The sequence below is a fragment of the Peromyscus californicus genome, unplaced genomic scaffold, assembly GCF_007827085.1.
Source record: "Peromyscus californicus insignis strain IS unplaced genomic scaffold, ASM782708v3 Scaffold_24__1_contigs__length_46423439, whole genome shotgun sequence".
NCBI lineage: Eukaryota > Metazoa > Chordata > Mammalia > Rodentia > Cricetidae > Peromyscus > Peromyscus californicus.
The window spans coordinates 36,303,850-36,316,387 of NW_026294535.1; the positions used below are offsets into that span (position 1 = coordinate 36,303,850).

The 12,538-nt window shown below is 47.1% G+C and overlaps 1 protein-coding gene across 2 annotated transcripts in view; it reads left to right on the top strand.

The window, feature by feature from the left end:
* Nucleotides 1-587: 587 nt before the first annotated feature.
* Nucleotides 588-12,538, top strand: part of Grip1 (glutamate receptor interacting protein 1) — a 644,324-nt gene continuing 632,373 nt past the window's right edge. For both annotated transcript variants that reach the window (XM_052753454.1, XM_052753458.1), the window contains exon 1: nt 588-1,020. In XM_052753454.1, the coding sequence (XP_052609414.1) occupies nt 963-1,020 (58 nt within the window). In that variant the 5' untranslated portion in view covers nt 588-962. The remainder of the gene's footprint in view (nt 1,021-12,538) is intronic.

The following is a 12,538-nucleotide window of genomic DNA, read 5'->3' on the forward strand; positions in this document are numbered from 1 at the left end:
GCGAATCCGGAGCTGCGAGTCTCAACTTGGGGGAGGGGGGCGACGGGCAGGGCGGGGTGGGGTGGGGAGCGGCGAGAAGGAGGGACTTGAGGGAAGGACACTGCCCCCCTGCTTCATCGAGGTCATCGCCGAAGCCGCCTGAGCGGCCGGTCGGGCTTGGGGCGGGCGGGCCCGGGGAGGGGCGGCCGAGGGCTCCGCAGCCGCGGCGGGGTGCCAGCCTCCCGGTACCTGGCGGGCCGGGCGCGCCTGGCAGGCCGGCGGCCGGGGCGCGGAGGGTGTGAGCGCGCGCGCCCCTCCGTGCTCGCCCAGCCTCGCGCGCGTCTCGGGGGAGGAGAGGCTCCGGCGGCGACAGGCGCCCCGGGAGCCCGCAGCTCGGTCCCGCCCGCCCTGAGGAGCTTTTGTGCGGCCGCGGCGGCTCCGAGTCCCACCTGCTGGCGGCGGAGGGACGAGGAAGGGGGAAGAAGGAGGCGAGCAGGAGGAGGAGGAGGAGGTGGAGGAGGAGGAGCGGAGCGAGGCGGCGCCAGCCCTGAGCTCCCGCCGGCGCCCACCTCCGGGGGCTCGGCGGTCCTGCACCGGCCTGCTCCGGTCCCCCCAACCCCCGGCCTCGCGGCCACACCGCGCCACCGCGGCTGCAGACGCCCCGCCGCTTCCCTCCCCTCCCGCTCTTGCCCGCGTCAGCGCGCGGCCCGGGCCCGGCCGCCACCGCCACTGCCACCCCGGGGGTGTGGGGGGGAGCTCCGGCGACTTGGAGGCGAGCAGCTGGGCGCTCGGCGTCGCCTCAATGTGTCGGGGAGTCGCCTCGGCGCCCCAACCCCGCTGAGCAGCCCCGGGCGTGCTGCGACCGGCCGGGAGGGCGTGAGCCAAGGAGGCGCGGCGAGCCCCGGAGCCGGCCGGCGACCAGCGAGCGAGTGTGCGGAGCGAGCCAGCAGCCCCGGGAGCAAGCTCAGGGAGCAGACACCACCATGCCGGGCTGGAAGAAGAACATCCCCATCTGCTTGCAAGCGGAGGAGCAGGAGAGAGGTGAGCCTGGAGGCTGAGCCTGGGGGCCGAGCCGGGAGCCCCCGGTGCCTCCCTGTGCCCCCCAGCTCCGGGAGACCTGTCCTCGGGCCGGCAAGGGAGGGGCGCCGCGCCCTCCGGGGAGGGGGCCGCGCTCCAGGCCAGGTGGCACCTTGCGAATTCCGAGAGGGGTTTTTGGGGGTCTTGCGGGGAGCCGAGGGGGCCGGGGAACGGTGCTGCAGCCAGCAACTTTTCGCCTGGGGAAAGATTTTTTTTTTAGGTTCTGGCGAGGACCTAGAGGGAACTCCGGCTGCTCCCGGGCCCGCTCGCACGTGGAGCCCCGGCTCCGGTCTGTGCGGTGGGAGCTTCGGGTGCTGGGGGTGGGGGAGAATCTTGCAGTGTTTTAAGTGACTTTTCAAACTTTCCTACTCCTGCCGCGGCCGCCTTCGCGGTGTCCCCGCCTCTGGCTGGGCTACGGTGGTGCTGCCAAGCCCGAAGTTGCTGGAGATTCGTAAAGCAGGAGGAAAAGCAGGGAGCAGGGGGAAGAGTTGTGGGGGCGGGAAGGGGGCGCTGCCATGGGTCGCTGGAGGAGGTGGCGGGGGGAAGGGAGACGGAGAGCTGTGCCCAGGCTGAGGGGTCTGGGGCTGGTAGTGACAGCCTAGGAAATGAGTTATGCTCCAGCGCAGTCCCGGCTTTCTAGTTAATACCGTAGGACTGCGGGCTTTTCATAATTACTGGCTATTTTCTTCGTAAGAGATGGCTCTCGGTGCCAGGTGGCTTGCAGACCTTTTAATGCTCCAGCCTGGCTAGTGTACCGGGCACGTTGCTTTGAAGTGACTTGCGGAGAGAGTGAAGTTGAAGGCCTTCTGCACCTTCAATGCTTGGTTTCTGTTGTCATTTTATGGTGTTTGGGTTGTGCAGTGGTGGTTGGCCAGGAGTTTAGCTCCGTAACCTGGATATGATGTACCGAGTGCACCAAAATTTCCTACCAGGCCCCATGGGGCCGTGGGGTGCGCAGTATCCAGAGGGATGCCTGCCTGTCAAGGTCCACCAGGGCTTATAGTCTCCTTTACTCCAGCCTGCCCTGGCTTGCTCAAGGAACATGCTTTAGAATTGAATGGCTTTTCAGGATGCAGGGTCTTTATGAGTGTGGCTAACAGTTGGTGCTGGAGGTTAAATGATGCTGCATGGGTGGGCGGCGAGGGAAGCAGGAAGCCAATGTGGTGTGCAGAAAAGACATCCCCCCCCCCCCCCCCCCCCGCCAAGAGAACTTGATTCTGCAGCGTGGGGAGCTGGTATGGACTGTGGCTGGGTTCCTGGTTGGTCATGCCAAAAGTTTCAGGCTCCTGAAATAAATGCTTACGGTTGAAGAACCAATGTACAATTTCCAGTTTCTCTCTAGGTGGCACAGCGTGTCTTTGGTTGATAGCCTGTTTAATGACTCAGGGAATTTATCCCTTTAAAAACCCGCTTCCATATTAGATTTGTTCATTCATTTCCAGTATACTTTCTGGCATGGGACCATGGATTTACCCCCTCCCCTGGTACCCCCTGCTTCAGAAATGCATCTGGCTTCACTTAACCGGACTTTAAAAAGTGCAGCTCCAGGTGCCAATGATTTATCACCAGGTAAAAGCACTGAGAGGAAGCATTGTGTCGAGCACACACTGACTGTCCTACCAGCCACACGCCGCAACGCACCTGATGTTAAGTGCATCAGTTTGATTTAAAAAAAAAAAAAATCACAGCGCTGCCCCCAGGTTTTATCAGAATGCTGAAGTAAGTGGGTAGATATTTTTTTTTTTTTGCATTGTAACAAAATGTACTTGTATGTCTTTTAGAAAAATATGGTAACTTTGAAAGCTGATCACCTAATCTGCTTGGCTGAGATAAGACCGGAATTCCTCCAGTATATAAAATCTGAATCAGAAATTTGGTCTGCCTTCGCTCCTCCATCAGGAGGAAACAGGGAATGTGTGTGACTTTGGTGCCGTTTTTTTTTTTTCTTAATGAGTCTTTTTTCTTGCTTATAAGATGTTTTTCTAAACAACAAGTGTGTATAGAAGTACATACATGTTTATATATATCTGGTTGTATTTTTTGAGGTCTTTTCGCCTTATTGAGAATGGACAAATGATTTTGTTCTTTAGATACCGCGTTCAAACCTAGAATTTGTGTATGTGAATGTATTGTGTGTGTGTAAATGAGTCGAGATGCTTACATGACTTTCAGTAAATCTGTCAGAGGACCTTGGGCAAAAATTTTATTATAAAGTATTGAGTAATTGATGTTTTCTGTTTGTACCTGAAGTAACATTGTATTGAGCACCCCCCCACCCTGAGACTTTAAGTGATTCAAATAGTATTGAATTTGGTACTTTTGAAATATAAACAGAAGGATTAAACAGTCAGGCCAGACAGAAAAATAACGAACATGGCATGCATACGTTTTTTAATATTGTTTGAGGAGGCAATCAACCAAAAGGCCAATTTCTAGTGTCTTGTGTCCAATCCTAAGGCAGGCTGAATGTGCTGCTCTTTCCATGCTTCCTCCACCCCCATTTTCACATTTACCTTTCTAAAACCCGTTGTGGAGACTGCTCTCATACAACTTTAGTCTGCGTGCATTTCATTTAGTTAAATCTTACGTGTTGACTGTAGCCCAAATTTTAGATGAGATGCTAGCTTCCTCCAGGTCCACATATCTGAACGAGTATGTAACTCAGCATTATTTGTTTAAGATGCTATTTCAGTTCACAGATGGATGGGAGGAACTGGGGAGATGGCTTAGTCAGCATCCTTGCAAGCACAAGGATTCATGTTCCAATCTCCAGAACCCATGTTTTTTTTTTTTTTTAAAGCCAGGTGTACTGTGATGTGGTGGAGGTGGAGACAGGTGGGTTACTAGGGCTTGCTAGGTAGCGTGGTCAGCTGAGCGGGTGAGCTCTGGGTTCAGTGAGAGACCCTGTCTCAAAAATAAGGCAGAGGAGGCCGAGCAGTGGTGGCGCATGTCTTTAATCCCAGCACTCGGGAGGCAGAGCCAGGCGGATCTTTATGAGTTCGAGGCCAGCCTGGGCTACAGAGCGAGATCCAGGAAAGGCGCAAAGCTACACAGAGAAACCCTGTCTCGAAAAACCAAAGGGGGGTGGGGGGAAGGCAGAAAGACAATTGAGGAATGACAGTGCATCAGCACACACAAAAAATTTAGGGGGCATACTTTCCTGGTATTACCACATGCAAAAATGTTTTGGTTAATCTATGTAATTTTGTGTCTTACCTACATGCCATTCATAGCTTGGGTTTGCCCTGAAGGCCTCTGTCAAGACAATATTGAATGAGCTACTGCAATTGCATGCAGGGTTGAACATAGAAGCTGCAACATATGGGTTGTTTTGGTAAGTGCAGCCACTTCCAAGATGACACATGAAGACTCACCCACGTGAGGTGACATACGATTAAAATTCAGAACACATTTCTCTGTCCTCCCCACTTGCCCATTTTCTGCTCAAGCCGCTAAACCCCATCCATTGAGAAGCCACCAAATAGACTGGGTAAATGTTTTAGGAGCGGAAGAAAGAGTATGATGCTCTCTTTAATATCCCTTCCAATCAAATTAAATTAAGCAGTTGATTGGTTGTTTCACATCTGCTTCTTATCTGTTCCTCTGTAACAGGAATGTAGTTGCTGAGGAGAATCTCAGCACAAAGGCATAGGTACCTCTGTAATTAACATTGCCGTTCTGCCTGTGGCTTTCCTTCTGACTTGTGAGGCTTTGGTTAGTGAATGTTTATTAGAGTTGAACAATGTGTAGTGAGCATTCAAGATCAGATGTGCTGCTTAGGAAGACTAACATCTTTCTTTTGTAAACGTACCTCTTCCTACTTTACTTTGCGGCAATAATTAATAATTAATTGGTGTTTTCTTTAAATTTGAAATATTAGGTGTAATGGGATATTTAAATATTATCCACTTCTAAAGATGCTCTTGCTGCATTTTATATGACCATCTATGCTTGCCAGGGAGAAAGGCATCTGGTTTTTATATTCCTTCATACCTTTGTGTTTTTATTTTTTTCTTGTGTGTTTTGGAGGTCTATACATGAACTTGAGAATGTCCCTTAGCATTTCTGTTACAGAAGTTACTGTCTAGGGTTTGTTCATGAATTTTGGCCAATGAGAGATGTAGATGTCTTTATATATTATTAGTTTTTATAAAGGTGGGGGAGGGTGTTAACAAGTATGCCCTTATTACATACACCCTTGGTCTGTTTTATTTCTATGTCATATGGACACCTGATGACATCATGTCATGCCCTGTGTAATAAAATGCCAGCTTGACATTTGAATTTTGACCGGTGGGCTTTGTGTGGGAGAAGGGAGGAAAGTAAAGAGATCTAGAGCCCATGTTGTGTTGGACACCGCCAAATGCTGCATGTGTGACTTGGTGCAATTTTGTGGTTCCAATATACTTGTAAGGTAGTTATTATTGTCACATGAAGATATTGTGGCCCAGAGTCAACACGTTGGCTTCCAGTCACAAAGTCAATACCCTGAGTACTAATTTCTAAAAGAGATAATTAAAAAAGAACTTAAGTTACAATTCCTTAGAGAAACTCTGTAGCCTTTTATTAGCACAATATAACATCTTGCACTATTCCACTCAAAGGACACTACTGGCAAATCTTTCATTGTGAATTCATGAGACAGTTTTTTTTTTTAAGTTACCGATATGTGAAATATATATATATATTACTTTCTGTACACTGACTTTGGAAGATAGACATACAAACTTCAGTAGTAAAGATGACAACATGAATGAACTCATTTATTCACTCATGTTACCTTTATTTACTTTGTGAATGGGGGGCCATGCCACAGCCTGAGTATGGAGATTAGAGGCCAGCTGGTGGGAATCTGTTCTCTCCTAGCATGTGAGCATCAAGGACCAAATTCAGGTGACCAGGCTTGGCACAGACAGTTCTCATTACCTGATGAGACACCTCACAGGCCCTATTTATTTAATTTTTGATACAGTTTCTCCATGTGATCCAGGCTGCCCTAGATCTCCCTATCCTTCTTTAGCCCCCAAATGCTAGGATTTACAGGTGTGCACCGCCACACTTGGCTCAACACGTTTCTCAGTAGAATTATTTGACAAGCTTAAAGTAACTCATTTAGGTGAACAGCTTTTTCCAGCAAGGTTTCGGCATTATTATAGTTTTCCTTGTCTTCCGAGTGTAGTAGCTATGAAGGCAAGAATTAAGGAGAACAAGGTGTTGTTTTGCTGTTGTGAGCTGGTAAATGACTGCATTGTCGTGGCCATTGTGCTCTTGCTTTGTTGCCAAACATATTATGTAATTAAAGCCGTATATCTGAACTCTCAGCCTGGCTACCAGTGGCCAAACAAAGGGACCTCCTTGGGTAATGCTTTCTCCTGCAGCAACCTGATTGGTTCCTTATACAGAAGCAAAAGAAATATCAATTCATACCAGTGAAGGAAATTGAGACCTGAATACCATGGGATTTAATATTGTTGTGCTAAGTGCTCTACAGTGGCAGACAGTTTAAGGCATTTGAGAATTATTTGTTTTCCATTAACTTGCAAGAGTAGTTAGTAACACCAAATGCAAGAGCAACAATAGAAATCCACCTGTCAGGCTGCCATCCACTCCGAAAGGCAAAGCCGATTCTGGGCTGAGGCTCACGTAACTTTCACTTTCTGAACTGCTGAAGTTTCTTAAGTGTGACTAGGAGAAATCTATTGATACAGGGTTCCTCTGTGCAGATGCCCCGAGTAGTGGAGGGGCTGTCAGCTCTACAGGAAAGTCAGTGCGGTCTAAATATATCTAGCAATTAAAATGCATCAGATTTAATGTCCTACCGTCCTTCATTTCAACAGTGTTTAACCTGCAGGCACCCAATGAGGGATGTGGAGACGGCATGACTAATGTCCTTGATCGAGTCCCTGGCTTCAGCACAGGTGGTAGACAGCAAGTAATTTGACAATAAATGACACTGAAGTGGAAGCCCACTCTGACAAGTAATGTCTCTCTATGTAACAATGAAATGATATTAATAAACTTGAAAGAGTTCTAGGGAGCATCCTGCCTCCACCCAGGCCCACTAATGGCAACTCTCATTATTTTCATGCTGTCTATCAGTCTTTCATGATCCCTAAACCTAGCACCTTAGGTTATCTAGATGATGAGATGATAAGATTTTTTTTTTTTAATTTTTTACAAACATCATAAGCTGGCTTTCCAAGGCCAGGTTCTTCCATGTTGTCTAACCTGATTCTTTTCACAAAGATGAAAAACTCAGTGAGGCCATAGACAACCTCAAGACCATTTCATTCCCTTGCAGAAGTTTCTTGGGCACTAGCTGCCAGGATGGGTGTGTGGATGAGAAAACCATGTTGCTGTTTTTGTTTTTTAAAGAGATGGTTAAGTATGGTTGTGGAGCCCGGGGCATGACCTTTGGCTGGCAGCTGTCTCTTTGCCCTTCCTGGTACCAAGGAAGAGTAAGCCAGGATGAGTAAGGGAGAATGATCGTGCTGGGTCAGGGGAGGAAGATGCTGTGAGGACAGAAGCCCGTGGAGGTGGCAGGGAGGAAGGGTAGGGCATCTTCAAAGGGGGAGAGGCTTCCGGAAGATTGGGAGAGGGTGGAAGGAACGGTGTGTTTCTGAGCATCACTGAACAGGCTATCCCAGGGACTGCCAGTGATTTCTCAAGGGACTGAAGTGTAGGTAGTGGCCGTGTGTATGGAGTATTGAGTAGGCGGACTGAAGTGTAGACAGGGATTATAGAGTGTAGAGTAGGAGGGTTCACTTCCCCCCACAGCGGAGGAGAGGAGCATGAGACTGGAGAAGGCAAGATGGAGCATTCCCTGTGCTGGGACAAAGTTCAGACTACCCAGCAGGGGATGTGGAGTTGTCCAAAGATGAGTAATTGGATTCTATTTGTCTCTTAGAAAGGTTACCTGGGTACCATAGAGGGAAGCTGTGAAAGGAAAAGTCAGGGAATGAGCAGGCTGCTGCCTTGATTTGGTTCTCTCTCTCTCTCTCTCTCTCTCTCTCTCTCTCTCTCTCTCTCTCTCTTTCCCCCTTCCCTTTCCCCCTCTCCCCCTCTCTGTCCCTCTCTCTATCCTCTTACTTTTTTCTTCCTTCCTTCCTTCCTTCCTTCCTTCCTTTCTTTCCTTCTTCCTTCTCTCTTTTTCTGCTTTCCTCCTTTCTCCTTCCCTCCCTCTCACTCTCTACTTTTCTCCTCCCTCCCTCCACCCCCTCTCTCTGAGACAAGGTCTTACTATGTAGCTCTAGCTGCCTTGGAACTTGCTACCTATATAGACAGGCTGGCCTTCAACTCTGTCTCTATAGAGGACCTGATATTCTTTCCGGGTAGACTTAATGATGTCTGTTACAAGAATGTCAAATGGAGGACCACCAGAGTGGCTATTCACCAGTCTGGGTATAGTTTAGTAGGGATTCACATTTTTACTCTTTTTGTTATATTTTATATACCACATGCTGTCTGATCATGAATGAAAAATAACTACTATCCGATATGTGTGTCTTTTAAAACCAATTTGAGATTTAAGTGACTTTTTGCCACCAAAAGAAAAGGATGATAGCAGCTTATTTTACAAAAGCATCTTCCTTTCTGGTAGAATTAGTTTTTTTTTTTTTTTTTTTTTTTATTATTGTCGCACTCTGAAAGTATCCGAATGTTCTATGGATAGTCTTAATATACGTCTTACTCTGGACTCAGGAGTCAACTAACCTCAAGTGGTTATTTTTCAGGATTTTCCTGGCTTTTGCCATGGATGGACAGCCTCTAGCACCTTTAATTTTTCTCATCAGTAAAGTAAGAATACTTCTTGACATGCTTACGGCTCTGGTGGTGTTCAGAGGCGAACGGCTGTATTACATGGTGGGAAGTTGACAAAGATTGAGACTCTTGAAGGACATTTGCACGTTAGTGGGCCATCTTGAAATGAGGGTGTTACTGAGTTACCTTTGTCTTATAAAACATAATGAAAAAAAAAACTTCATTAAAAAATTTAACTACTAGTCTTCCAAAGGGAAGTCCAAAGGAACCATAAGATTTCCCTCTTGACTGGTGGCAATGGTTCACGCCTTTAATCCCAGCACTCAGGAGGCAGAAGCCGGTGGATCTCTGTGAGTTTGAGGCCAGCCTGGTCTGCAGAGCGAGTTCCAGACAGCCAGAGCTACACAGAGAAACCACGTCTCAAAAAACAAAACAAACAAGCAAACAAAAATTTCCCTTTTGAACCCTATAACCTTTGTAGCAGTGTGTGTGACAAAATAAGGCACATGGTGCATCTAAGATACAATGCATATGGTGTTGTTAAACTCTCCTGCCCATGACGTCCTTGGCTACAGAGGGAAAGTTCAGCTCAAATGCAGAGAGGACTCTGCTTCCTACTGTTGATTCCGATTCTCCTTAGTGAGTTCCCTGACCTCACCCCATTATCCAAAAGACCATCACCATCAACTTGAAACCATGCTTGTAACTTTTTGGAGTAAGGAAAAAGTTTTTGCTGATTTCTGCTGCTACTTCATTTTTATAATGCTATTTAAACATCTACTAATAGAAAACTAGGCACAGGCTCCTGGGGCTTATGGCACTGTGACCACAAAGTCAAGCAGACGAAACACAAATACTACCCTTCAAAATCAGTCACATCGAAATGAACAACAACATTCACTACATGCATTTTGGTATTTGGCTGAAACTAAATTCCGCGTTTTATCCTTGTTATTGCAGAAAGTAATGTTGCTACCTTTTATTTTTTTTTTCTACCTGAATTTGTGATACTACCTGATTTTTTTTTCTTTCTTTCTTTCTTTTTTTTTTTTGGTCATAAACACATCATTTACGTGGAATGTCCTCTGTGGTGATCCTAAATATAAGACCCAATTTTAGCTTTGAAATTGGTGTCACGTTTAGACTGCACACTACCCTTGTCCTTTTTGATCTACGTTTGTGGTGAAGGACTATTTTTAGTCAGTCGCAGGTTGAACTGTAAGTCAAACTGTACAATGTCTTGTGCTGCAAGTCACCTACCCGGGCCTGCTGCCTGTGTCTCTCCACCATTTGGTGAGACGAGTCCACCAATCACAGATCAGCATGCTATCCTGTCAACTGGCAGCAGGAACTTCTTCACTTCCACCTACTTATTTAACCGTGAGTAGGTAACATGTACCCTGGCTCGCAGACCACACTTTAAATAGCACTACGTTAGAGCGCATGTACACAGTGAAGAGTCTGAGATCAGTAGCCCTGGGAGGAGCCCGTATAAAATGTACCCACGACTTTGAAGGTAGAAAAATGAAACACAGTTTCTGTGATGGCCTTTACCTCACCTGGAAGCTCTGTTGCCCTTGAAGATGGAATCTGAACCTGTCGATCAAGAGCACATTAGTCCCACTTTAAACATTCTTCTATAGTTTCTGTGACTACTGAGTGCTTCCTTCCTGCCCCAAGATGGTGCCCGTGTGAAGAGGATGCTTCAGTGTGATGCTGGGAGAAGGGCATTTCATCCCTTCACTGCGTGGCCCTCATTGTATCCAGTCCTCTGGTTTTGGCATGCTTGGGACCTGGGCAGTATGCCCTGGTATCCACTGAAATGAGTCCGCTCCCTCTTATTCTTTTGAATGTCACCCTGGCAGCTGATTTGCTCTTCCTGGGCCTTATCATTGTGTCTGCCTGGGAGATCTGTGAGTCTGTGACCTTCCACGGGCCTTCCCGCATGCCTTTTCTATCAGCACTTCTGTCTCCCTCCTGGGAGCCGGGGCACCACTGTTTTGAGGTGTCCCCAGCCCATCTGCCTGAGCCGCTTTCTGTAAATGTCGCCACTGTATCTGCCCATTGCCGTGTTGAATCCTGCATGTGTCAAATTGGGGACCTGCATGCTAGACGGTGCTGTCTTTGCCCACTGTATTCTCTAATGTGCTCCAATTTATACAGGCGTTGGTTTTTCTTTCCTTTCCCATCTATCAAGAAAATTGGAAGCTTTCAGGATGTACATCATCGGATCTGCCGCCTCCTACCTTGTTCTTTCTTTCCTGCTCTAGGCCTGGAGTTATTTCAGTGACTCGAGAACTTAAACTGGAGGAGACAGGGACCCAAAGGATGAATGGATGGTGAAAGGGAGGAAAGTTCCTGTTTCTGTGTGAAGTGGCCACTTCTCTAAAGAGCTAAAGGAAGTAGAGACCAATGGTCTAGCGTCCCGGAGATGGCATCCACAGCTTGAAGCTGGCAGACAGTTTCCCCCTCAACCCCTTTCACTGGCCAACCTTACACCCTTGCCTTTCTCGAGTGTTCGGCTAGAAATCTGTCTTCTCTATTTCCTCAGCTGACACAGGCATAGCAGAACTGGCATGTTTCGCCTCAGAGTTAGCACCGTGTGACTCCTCATAAATACTGACATTTTGTTCTGAGATAAGGGTCTCCCTCTGTAGTCTAGACTCTCCAGGAACTTACAGTAATCCTCCTGCCTTAGCCTCCCAAGTGCTGATCTTACAGATGTAAACCACCATACTTGGTTTGATATCAGTGCAGTTTTTAAAAGGCTTGCCTTAAATTTCAAGTGAAGATTCACAGAATACATCACGAGATGTATTCAAGATTTCTTATATGGATTTACAGAATCAATCTTTTACTCCTCCCCTCCCTCCCTCCCTCCCTCCATCCCTCCCTCCCTCCCTTCCTTCCTCTCCTCCCCCTCCTCCTCCTCTTCCTCCTCCTTTGACTATTCAAGGGTTATTATCTTTGATTTTCCTAGCTTTTGAATACAGGATATCGTGGGCCACATAAAAATCTTGTATACAGTTTGACAGAATGAATTATTAGAATTTATGTCTTTTTTGGTTCAATTCATCATTTAAACAAAAGATGAAGAATGTGGTTTTTTTTTTTTTTACCCATTGGTTCACTTAAAAATGGCAGCAAAGCAGAAGAAAATAATGCAGGGAAGCACTTTACACAATGATGTGGTAGGTGCCCTTTGTTTATTCTGTGTTTAACCTGTGAATACTTTCCCTTCCTGCTATCTCATGATGCCTAATGTTTATATCTTACTGATGTTCACAAATTCCACCAGGGAAGATGGAGAGGAAGGCACGGATCTCCTCAAGAAGCCAAAATTAGTCACAGGAATTTCTACCTTGCCCTTTTCAGAAGCTTCGGGGATTATTAACTAAAAGAGTGGCATTCGAAATTGGGTTTTTCAGAAGACTCTGAATGTTTCCTTTTAAATGTATAATTTTCCAGTATGGGAGCACTTTCGTCAAACGAAGCTCTTGAACAAGGCGATATAAATTTAGCTTCTTTGTGCTTGTTTCACTCCCCGCTCCCTGTAGTTGAGTTATGAGAATGAAAATGTGCCAGGCTCGAATCAGACACCTGTAGGGCTGCAGCTACCCAGAAAGACTCTCATCCGGCTGTGCAGTGAGCTGATGTGTGGCTACATAGAGAAGAGCCCTGCCCTAAAAAGTGTAACCCTGTTTCCCCCCACCCACAGTCA